This window comes from Mastigoproctus giganteus, chromosome 7 (assembly GCF_048544385.1).
Source record: "Mastigoproctus giganteus isolate SK-2022 chromosome 7, ASM4854438v1, whole genome shotgun sequence".
NCBI classification, from domain to species: Eukaryota; Metazoa; Arthropoda; class Arachnida; order Uropygi; family Thelyphonidae; genus Mastigoproctus; species Mastigoproctus giganteus.
In genome coordinates this window covers 176,765,214-176,777,269 of record NC_143581.1, presented here as the reverse complement: position 1 = coordinate 176,777,269, position 12,056 = coordinate 176,765,214, and the positions used below count along the sequence as shown (strand labels likewise).

Here is a 12,056-nt window from a genome sequence, read left to right as displayed (position 1 = left end):
GACATAATGTGGCCTCGACAATGCTCCCCACATACACACTACTTGAGCCCCCTCCAGTAACTATCTGGCAGAGTAGAGGAAAAAAACAAGTCTCATTAGTTCATATGACATCCGTTTAGGTCTAAGCCTTGAACAGTATTTCTCAGTCGGTACGAAAAGCCTAGTAACTTCTAGATTATTTCCTTGAATGCTTCCCATTTAGAATTTGCTGATACTAACATCATCAGTTGATCCCACTGTATAGAATTTAAAAACTGAGACCACGGTAGTCACCTTCACAAAAGCAAGATTCTTTCTCTTCACCCTTATTGGTAGTTGCATTCTTAAGTAAATCCCACATCAATACACAGTGAACACCTGATTTTAATGGTTCTTTTATCTGCAGATTCTTAATGCATAACTGCTGATAATCACATCAAGAGTATAATTGCTTCTTTATGTGTAGATTCTTAATATATGATGAATCACTGCTGATGACTAGATCGAGAATAGTTTACCTTATACCCTTGCTGGCTTCTCGTTTACAGTGAGTTCTATTAGTATTGCACAACTCTTAGAAAAACAGCATTTCCCAAAAGGATTGATTTTTCTACTAATATAATGCAAGAAAGCAAGTTTATACAGTGTCAGCAAAAAAAAAAAAAAACCTACCCACTTCTTCTAATTTGAATTATTTAAAATTTAAATTGTTCTTATTTAAATGGCCTTGTCAATTAATTAGCAATAAAAAGGAGCAACATTATCCTCTAGCCTTTCTTGAAAAAATGGAAAGACATTTGTGTGCAATTGTTAAACTAATAAATCTTTAATAAAAAAATAAATTCATATATAATAGATAATGTTGTAGTTTTCAACCTAAAGTAAAGAAGTGTGAATGTTATCAGTTTTGTTCCTTCCTAGGCCCATTTAGACCTCTAATGTGGTGGCACAACTGATATTTTCTCATTGCTAGCAAATTTTCTACAATTGCTGTTCTTCCATGCTGTATAGAAAAGGCTGGGGTTTTGAAACCCATCTTAACAGTTAGGATATCTTTTGGCTTTTTCAAACCATGCACATGTTTAGTTGGTCTTGATCAAGAGTTCATGATTTTTCCTCTCAGAAAAAATAAATAAAGACCGTGGCAGTGGTTGCATCTTTTTACGGAAGACCCTGTAAAAGTGTATTTCTAGTTGCTTATTTATATAGTTGGCTCTCAGTCATCTAGTGCAGAGGTGCTGAAATTATTGCCCTCGAAAAGGTTTTATCTGGCCTGTGAAAGAATTTCAAAATTATTGCTTGTCAAAAATTAGACATCCTAGAGGCAAAGCATTGAACATAGAGACATCATAGAGGCAAAGCTTTGCATGATATCAGTCAGCTTCAAGGCTGTTCAGGTATATGATGCACCCCAAGAATTTTGATATATGTGATACAGCTGTAAGTTCTTTGACATAATTTATAGAATTTAAAAAAATATTTTCTTATCAAGCTTGAATTCTGCAGTTTGGTTATTTATCAAGGAAAACACATGCATCCTCATTAGCTCCTAGAGAGTAAAACAGTATGTTAAACCAATCTTTTTCTTCCATGGCCCACTGAAAATAAAAGCACATGTGTAGCTTTAAACTTGGTTAGTTTACAAGGTGGTTAAATATGTATTTGATTGAAAATATTTTTGCAGTAGGTAATTAACATAACGTTTTTACTCAGTCATTCAAAAATAGTATGTGCCTCACTTCAAAATAATAACTTATTTATATTAATCATAAAAATTAAACAGTGCAGGGAAGCTGTCCCCTTTATCATACAGTCTTCTCCATTCTAAGAAGATTCCATTCTAATTGCCCTTTAAATTTCACCAGACCACCAATCTTGGCCACTTAGAAAAGCAGTTTATTCCAGTGATTAACAAAAAATGTATTAGTTTACCTTGGTAGTTTTTATTTATGCCCCATAGTTTTTGTTCCATTTAATGTGAAAATCCCTCAGTTGTTCATTTTGGTCCCTCGGTATCAGTTAGATCCCTTCCTCCCCTCCTGAGATAACACAGTTCCAAACTCACTAACCTTCAGTTTCATTCCCCTTCCTCATATGGAGACTTCTTTGCTGTTCTCACTAAATGCATCTCATGTCTTTCAGGAAGCTTGCTATCATTTTTCAGATGCAGTCTCCATATCTAAACACAGTATTCCAAATGTAGTCTCATTTTTAACTTTTATAGTGGAATTAAACTTCCTTCTCCTTAGATGCAAAGATATGGTAAATCATTGATAAATACATGCCTTTCTAGCCACCTGCTTACTCTCTGTGTTCTAAGAGAGAAATATCACTGAACAACAAATTTTGGGTCATATCTTGTTGCAGGCATGAAAGTAAATTTGTTTATAGATTTTGGGGTGCTAAACACAGAAATAGTGCTTAAAATGGCAGATTGGCTCTTGTTTTCGAAAAGCGTAGTTTTTTATATTTATACATGGTATTTTTTATTTATATGGCAGTAAGATGCAGCTACGAATGTACCTGTATCAAACATGCAACCTTTTTTCCTTTCGCTTGTATTCAGCTTTGGAAGCATCCTTTTTCACCATCCAACAGTAATCGGCTAATGTGATGCACTCCATTTGCTTTTGTACCTTTGTTATATCACTGTGATGTCTTGATAAAGCGCTCATGTTCGTTGCTGACAGCATCACAGTTTGGCGGAAAGAAATCCAGGCATGAGTGCAAGAAATGCATCTTTGATGACATGTTGCATCCCAGTTTTTCGTAAGAAGTAATGAGATCTTCCACAAGCTGCCTGTAATTGCCGGCTTTAACATTTCCTAGAAAACCAGTCAAAACATTTCAAAAGGCTTTCCATGCTGCTTTCTCGCTATCACTAAGGACATATTCAAACTGTTCGTCTTTTAAAAATTGCCTTATTTTGTGGACTAATCAAAATGCCTGCCTTAATCTTTTCTGTACTAAGTCTTGGTAATTTCTCTTACAAGTATGTGAACTCAGGACTATTCACTTCCAAAGCCTTCGCAAAATTTTTCATGAGCTCCAGTTTGATGTGGAAGCAAAACTTTATTCGGATCTACCAGAGGTTCATATGCTGTGTTCTTCATTCCAAGTTTTAATGATTTTCATCGAGGCCAACTCCTCTTCTCCTTGTACATATCTTTTGCACAATTTTTCATCTTTTAAGGGCACAAAAGGTGATGCTGTTGTACACATTGGAACTAATGACATTAAGAGTAAGAGACCTGCAGATTTACTCAACAAGTACAGGTCAATGTTGAAAAAAAAGTTGCAAGTTAGGGTTGAATGTGAAAGTGTCTGCAATTCTGCCCAGACACAATAGGAGGGAGTATATGATGAGAGCCTTGTTGATCAATTCAGCCCTGGAGAGATTGTGCAAAGCTCAAGAGTAGAATTTTTTTCAGCCTAGTCTGTGCTTGTTGACAGGAGAGACTGCTTCTACAGGGATGGGGTACTTAAAGTAGAAAGGGTGCAAGAATATTCGCTGATGCTATCGAGGCAGTGTTAGGTGGGTCGGAAAACTGCTAGCTTGTGGGGGGGGGATACACAGAATAAAAGGTTAACAGTGACTGCAGGCAGAGGCAAAAGTGATTCTTGCACTGCTTCTATTAAAATGAGCAGCAGCCTGGAAAGCAAGGTAATGGAGATTTCCAGGACTGCTGGTAGTCATAGTGGAACAAGCAAATATATGGGCTGCATCAGGGTAACTAAGAGTAGGAACAGGTGTGTGTATACTTGCATGTACACCAATGCTAGGAGTATAGTTAATAAATTTAATGAGCTTGAAGTGCTAGTCAAGACATCAAAGGCAGATATTGTTGGGATATCATGGTGTCACCCAGATATAAGCAGTGCAGAATTGGAATTTGGGGAGTACAATGTGTACAGGAAGGGAGGAAGGGTTATGCTGCTAGTTAAGAAATACATAAAATCTAAGGAAGTGCGTCCAATTGATTTTGGTGGACAATGCCGTGTTGAGTCTGTGGTGTGAAATAAACACTGGGAAAGGAAAAATTAGAGTAGGTCTGTGTAATGAATCTGATGGCCTAATGAGTATAATGAGCAATTGTGCAGAGAAATAGTGGGCCAGTAAATCAGAATGTCTTATAATGGGGGATTTTAACTTTCCAAATATTGACTGGAACTTGTGGGTTTGTCACTTGCACACTAGCAAGACTTGTGGATTTATTGGATGACTGTTTTCTACAGTAACATGTTCGAGAGGGAGTAATACTCTTGATCTGATTATCAGCAGTGATTATTCATGCATTAAGAATTTGCGGATGAAGGAACCACTGGGTGACAGTGATCACAATGTATTGATGTGGGAATGCACAGAAGTCTCAGACAGTTTTTAAATTCTGTACAGTGGTATCAACTGATGATGTTACCAATGTTGAATTCTAAATGAGAAACCTTCAGGGACTTAATTTTGGAGGCTGCTAGGCTTTTCATTCCAACTAAGAAATACTGTTCAAGGTTTAGGCCTAAGTGGATGTCAGATGAATTAATGAGGCTCGTGGCAGAGAAGAAAAATGTATGGGATGCATATAAAGTATCAGGTGACACAGAAGCCTATGGCAGGTATAAACTAGTCTGTAATCAAGTCACAGGCGAAGGCAGATTACGAGAAATCTTTGGCAAAGGATGCAAAGAAAAACAGCAAAGAGTTCTTTACTTATGTAAACTCTAGAAGGAAAGGGATGAATCAGATTGGACCACTTAACATAGATGGATTGACCATTGATGATCATGCTCAGGTAGCTGATAAACTGAATGAGTATTTTGCATCTACATTCACACATGAGGAGTTATTCAATGAGGGGAGTGCCAGAAGTTTATCAAATGCTAACAGGGAGCTAAGTAATTGTAATAACTGAAAGCAAAGTGGAGGAGAAATTGTTGAAATTAAACCTAAGGACGGCACCTAGGGTGGACGGGATCTATCCAGTTATATTAAAGGAGGCAGCAAAGGAAGTAAGCAAACCCTTAGCCATAATTATGAGAGCTTCCTTGGACTCAGGGGAGGTCCTCATGGATGGGAGATGTGCAAATGTATCACCAATTCACAAAGGGGATTCAAAAGGTGACACAAGTAACTATACCCTGTTAGTTTAACTTGTGTTCCGGGGAAAATAATGGAATCGCTGGTAAAAGAAGTTCAGGATCATCTAGACAAGACTGCAGTAATAGTTAAGACACAGTATGCGTTTGTTAAAGGGAGGTCTTGTCTGACCAGTTTGATTCGATACTATGATGTGGTCACAAAGGAACTGAATGCCAAAAATAATTTTGATATCATATACTTGGGTTTCAGGAAAGATTTTGATACCCTTGCACACGGAAGACTGCTGTATAAATTGGAGAAGTATGGCATTAAGGGTAAGTTGCTACAATGGATAAAGGGATGGTTGAATGGGAGACGACAGAGAGTGGTAATCAATGGACACTGCTCTTCATGGACAAATGTTATTAGTGGAGTTCCCCAGGGTTCGGTGTTGGGCCTATTGTTGTTTTGTATATTTATCAATGATATTGATGAAGGTATATCAGGTTTAATGTCGTAAGTTTTCAGATGATACAAAGGATGGCAGGGTTGTTAATGACAGTAAAGACAGTATGCTACTCTAACTGGATCTAGATAAGTTGGGAAAATGGGCTGAGAAGTGGCAACTGAAGTTTAACATTGACAAATGCAAAGTACTGCATATGAGTAGCAATAACCGAAGAGAAACAGTTGGTACCAACTGTGTGGTACTACACTCAGGGGAGTGGAAAGTGAAAAACACCTGGGGGCAGTCAAATTGTGCACCAATTGTGCAGTCAAATATGAAGTTTGCTGAACAGTGCAGACGGGCTGCCGGAGCAGGTCATGGAGTCTTGTTAATGATATATAGCAGGGGTGGCCAACGAGTCGATCGCGGATTTAAGTTTGGTCGATCACGATGAATTTTAAATATACAGTCATCCCTCGATTTGTGCACCTTGTCCAATGTAATTTTTGAGATGGTAGATCGCGGCACATTTTGAAGGAAAAAAGTAGATCACATCACAAATTAAATAATCCACTCTTGATATATAGGAATTTTGCTAGCAGGGACTGGAAGGTGATTATCCCGTTATACAAAGCAATGGTCGGGTCACACCTAGAGTACTGTGTACAGGTCTGGAGGCCTCATTTTAGGAAGGATGTAGAGTTGCTAGAACAAGTACAAAGAAGGGCAACAAGATTGGTGAGGGGAACAAAGGGGTGCTCTTACCAAGAAAGGTTTAAGTTCTGCAAATTGCAGCACCTGGAGAATAGGCACCTACGAGGTGATCTGATTGAGGTGTATAAGGCCCTGAATGGAGTGAGCAAGCTGAATGCTGATGGGATTCTTCCTCTTGCTCAGACTAAGAACCTGAGGGGGCACAGTTTCAAATTGAGGAAAGATAGTTGTAGAATAGATGTGTGGAAATTTGCCTTTAGCGAGTGGGTAGTTGATTGTTGGAACAGGCTTCCATCTTTTGTTGTGGAAGCTAATAGCTTAAATAAATTTAAGGCTGAGCTGGACAGGCATTTGGAACAAATGGAGGGATAAAATGGGAGGGGGGTGGTTTTGGCTGATGCTGCATAAGCTCGCTTTCTTGCATTGTATGCCTCTACTAATGCTAATGCTAACTATTGCACTTGCAGAGAAAGCAAACAATACTTAGTGTAACCCTTTTGTACTCCTAATAAAATGGTGATTACCTTTAAATCACCACATATCTGCCACTCATACTTCTGATAGTGTACACTTAAGAGGATGTTTTCCATGTTTGCATATGTTTCTTTTTTGTGGACGACATAAGCAAAGAGGTATTGAAGGCAGCATATTTCCATTGTGTAATACCACAGCCTTAAGACTAACCTTAGAAGAGTCTGTAAATAGTTACCATTGTTCAGGAACGTGCCTCATGTTCATTGCTGCCATTAGACCATCAACATCCTTACAAACAGTGAGTTCACCTTCTGTTTGATTGAATTTATCATAGTCTTTATTTCAAGTATGTTGTCACCTTCACAGAATGATCTAGAAGATTCCACTGCTAAAAGCTCTGCCATATTCTTTGGCAGTTTGAGATCCCTCGTTAAGCTCAATTTCTGTGATCTTATGTGGTTCGGAAGGATAAAGGTTTGGACAAAATGGCGGATCCCTTGACATAGATAGCTGCTGTACTTCCTCATGTATATCAAGTTGATGTTCATCAGTGTCTTCATCAGAGTGTACATAAAATCGATTGACTGACAGTGATTAACCACCTGACTGATTTTATCAGTCAGGTGGTTCAGGAATGGGTTTTACTTCACCGTGCGCTATGGGACAAATTGCAGATGGCATATTTTGGTACGTCACTGTCCATTTTTTCTTCATTGTCATCCCTTTCCTAATAGGAGGCACCATACAGAAGTAACAGTCTGTGACATGTTTGTTGGTTTCCTCCATATTGTGGGCACTGCGAAAGGCCAAACGTCCCTTTCGATTTACCAGTGCATTGAGTTTTGATAAACAGGTAGTGCAGCATATGTGTAGAGCCCAGTTCTTGTCCTGGTCACATACTTTACACCCAAAGTACAAGGAGTAGGCCTTTTTTATGGCTCAAGTTGAGGGATGCTTTCTTGAAGCTAATGTGACTTCTCCACATACGTAACAGAAGTCATACGGACTATTCACACAGTTACGGGGTATATTAATCTTGCATGATGCAAAACTGCTCATAAGTAGGAATCTCACAGACCAACTTAACTGAGAACAAATCACCCAATACCTAGCCATATTCGAGGATTACTGCAACAGAGATGTAACTGTTTGAATGGGGTAACAACAACTTATCACATGATGCTCTGCATCGTGTGATAAGTTGTTGTCACCTCAAACAGTTGCTGATCATGTGGTAAGAGCATGGTGGCACTGAAACTGGTGTTGCCATGAGTTTTGATGAGAGCTGTAGTTGATAATGTAGAGTATCTCTCTAATATGAGACCCCCAACTGTAATTTGAAAACATGAGTCAATCGACAAATTTTAATGTGATTTTTGTGTTCAGCAGCATGAAATTTGTCAAGATTGGGTGTTTTCATTTTTTTAGCATTTTACGTGTTGACCAGTGTATTTTTAAATAACAAACACCTACTGTAATATTTTTCTAAAATTGTCTAATTTATTTAAATTAGTTATCTGTATATTGAGGTGTTGAGTTATCCATAAGCAAGGTAGGCCCAGTGATTTTTACAATTAAAAATCACTGGGCTTGTCTTGCTTATGGTTTAGGCAGTTTTTTGTTATAATTGGGCTGAAATTTTTGAATTCAGCCCAAATATGACACGAGGGACGTGTCTAATTGATACCGAGGGAGAAAATTTTTTGATTATGTTAAAATTGGCCTGAGTGTTACCGTTTAGATTTTATTCTAAATTAAATTTTTTACCTTAGGTCTAAAAATGTTATTAGTGTATTTCCCCAAAAAAAAAAAAAAAAAAAATATGTTCACATTTTACACCATTCCCTGTAGTAAATAAATATACTTTTTGATTAAGAGGTATAAAATAAAATTAAAATAATAAAAATCCTTTACTGGAAAAAATCTTCATAGAAATAGACTAGTTTGTTTTGCAGTTCATAGATTTTTTTTAAATGTCATGAAAATATCAACTGCTAGTTTTGTTGGGGGTGAAATTACATCCCAACAATTAATTGGCTATTCTTGTATAACTGGTTTATTAGATCCTGCTTGTTAATTACCTCTTTTTAGCTAGTATTTATTTATTTTTTTTTTTTTTTACCCATCCACTAAAATGGTACAGGAATACACTAATAATGTATGGCTTTATTTTAATAAATTCTAACATTGTTACACTTACATAGTGCAAATCCTCATCCAAGAGCATTTTAATAAATGGAAAGACATTTGTGTTTGTATTAAACTAATAAATCTTAAAAAAAAAATTCCTATTTAATAGATAATGTTCCAGTTTTCAACCTAAAAAAAAGAAGTCTGAATATTACAGACTTAAAAATATCTAAAGTAATTATTCTAAAATAACATAAAATTTATTTTCTTCCAAAGGTTAGAAATAAACCTGTTATTTGTTCAGATTTTATTTTAAATAATGCATGCCTAAAGAGCTTTTCTTTTGCTAATTATTTTTGTAACTAATTGCATTAATATGCTTTCATAAAATTTATTATTTTTATTTCTTTCTGAAGGAAAAGGCTTCAGCTGGATTCTGTTCCCCACTGTACACCTATGAATGCAGTGCATCAACAGTTGTATGAGCATCCGGATTGCTGTTTGAGAGATAAATGGTTACCAGAAAATAAAAGTTTGAAAGTAAACCACCCATGGTTAGGCAGAGAAGATGGATTCGTGTTGTGGGGGAAAATCCAAATGAAGGGTATCCAGTTCAAAACGAATTTCATTTTCATGTTGATTTGGGAGCAAGTGAACTTGCCAACTTTGGTCTCAATGTCGACACAAAAATGCACCAGTTTGTCCGTAACAGACAGAGAGCACATTTACGGTGTGAAATTTGTGAACGTATGTTTCAGTATCCTAGCCAACTTCGTGATCATATGCTAATTCACACTCGTATACGTAGATTTGTGTGCCAGGTTTGTGGAATGAAATTCATGAAGGAACATCACTTGAAAGCACATCAGATAACCCATAGCTCTATTAAACCATTTGCATGCCCAATTTGTGGACGTTGTTTTTCATTAAAAGCAAATATGGAACGTCATACATTAATTCATAACTCAGAGAGGCGATTCAGGTGTGAACAGTGTAATAAAAGATTTTCTCAACCTCAAACACTTAAAATGCACATGATTTCCCATGCAGAAGTAAAACCATTTTCGTGTCATATTTGTGGCAAAGGTTTAACCAGAGCCCACAATCTTAGGGCTCACATGGCTATTCATCAGAATAATAAACCATATAAATGCCATATGTGTACTAGCTCCTTTACTCTTAAAGGTAATTTACAGCGTCATTTAAAAGAGAAGCATGGTATTACCTTAACCGATGTAGAAACTTTACAGCATTCGGATGTTCCTGCATCTACAGCTGGTGAAAGCTTCATTCTGTCTCTTGATCCAGCTGATACTGTAGTGTCACCATCTAGAAGCGAAGAAGATACAGCTCAGGGAAGCACTCAACCAATTGAACCCCAGAAAAGGAAAAAGCATCATCCCAAACGTATCAAATCAGAAGCCCCAGCAACTGAAGAACCTGTGAGTGATGGAAGTCCTCCACAACATGGTGGTCGTCCTGGACCAGTATTTCCCGAAATTGCTTCTTCGTCAGCTGCAGAAACAAGTATGTTACCAGCTACCAATTGCTTTCAGCAGGTAATGGCTAATAATACTTTACATCGAAATGAACCATGTGCTCTTCCAAACCCTGATGATCCAGAAGCTATGAAATGTAGAGCACTTCCTCCCTATGCAATTCCTCATCAGTATAATACTCCCCAGCTGGGAGGACCTCATCACACAATGTTTAGTACTCTTGCTCTTCCATCCATCATGAGCAGACCTCAGGGTTTCTTCACAGACAATGGGTTACTCAGTCGTGTTCCTCCACATCCACCCACTGGAAATCCTCCAGATGATATTCAAATTAAACTTCAAGCGCTTCATGCTGCAGTTGATGATCTTGCAGGTAAACTATCGTGTCCGCAAGATAAAGCAGCTGCTGCTCATGTGGCTCTGGATGAGTTGGTAAGCTGTCGTAGAGATTCTGCGAGTTCCTTTCGATGTATGAAAACTGAAGGAGTTCCACACTGAACACTTACCATGCAATTTAATGGTAAAAATTAAGTAATCATACAGTCTTATTTATAATTGTCAAGGCATGATTCAAGAATAAGTTTTGATTATAATGTAAATTTTTATCCCCCCATTGCAACAGAATACCTAAACCTGTCTATCTAAACGCTGTCTGAAAAGCAATAAATTTGCAGCTAGTTCAGTTAATGGATATGCACGCGTGCACACACACACACACACACACACACACACACACACACACACACACACACACATATGCATTATTAATGTTTCTGTACTTCAGATTCGCTCTTCTGATTTAAACAAATCCATCATAAAGTAATTTAAACTGTGTGGTAGTCTTCAGATAAGGGGGAAATTTTTTCTTTATTATTTGTTCCATTTCTTTATTTTATTTTAATTAATTTATTTGTTTGCTTTTATGCACTACCTTTACTTTTTGAGTGGAGCATCATAAAATGATTTCATACAAAATAAATTTGTTTTATGGCCAGGAACAGAAATAACTTCAGAAAGTAAACAGTTATTTTGTCTATTTATTAATAAAAAAAGAATTTCTTATTAAACTAATTCATTTGAATTGAACTTGCCATGCAAATTTCATGGTAATAACTTGTGATTGCTATGTGGCTATTAATGCTGAAGTTTCAAATCTTTATTTTTAATTTTAATATTTCATGCCGTAAACAGGAATGATCAGCATTTGATTATTTGCAGTGGGACGGAGCTGGTAGCAGTGCCATCCACTCAACCCATTTAATGCTTAAAAGCAGGGCTGTTATAGTCACTTCAAAACTTAAGGTATATTGGAAAATTTTAAATCTGTACAGGTCAAAAAAAAAAAATCAGTGTACTCCCAATAACACTGGGAGTACACTGATGTTTTTAAAAGTACATGTACTTAAAAAAGGAAAAAACTGTAAATTGATTCAATAAATCGCAGTGATATTCTTTTTCAGTAATTGTTATAATGTTTCCTTAGTAATGCTACACACTTATTGTTATGTAAAGTAGAGATTGGTATAGAAAATAAACTGCCCTTAACATTAATCAAAATGAGAAAATTCTAATCATTTAGCCACATCACATCTCTTGAAATATGCATTTTACTGTTTAATCCTTCAATATGCATTTTACTGTTTAATCCTTCATAATGCCATTGCTTTATATAAACATAAAAGTAAAATGATACATTTTTACATGGTAAACTGCCTTTTCATGGGAATGTGATTTAACC

The 12,056-nt window shown here is 36.8% G+C and overlaps 1 protein-coding gene across 1 annotated transcript in view; it reads left to right on the top strand.

Moving 5' to 3' along the window:
* Positions 1 to 11,015, top strand: part of LOC150083357 (uncharacterized) — a 35,036-nt gene extending 24,021 nt beyond the window's left edge. Inside the window, exon 2 of the mRNA XM_090377212.1 lies at positions 9,236 to 11,015. Coding sequence (XP_090233338.1) covers positions 9,371 to 10,816 — 1,446 coding nt within the window. The 5' untranslated portion in view covers positions 9,236 to 9,370 and the 3' untranslated portion in view covers positions 10,817 to 11,015. The remainder of the gene's footprint in view (positions 1 to 9,235) is intronic.
* The last annotated feature ends 1,041 nt before the right edge of the window (positions 11,016 to 12,056 follow it).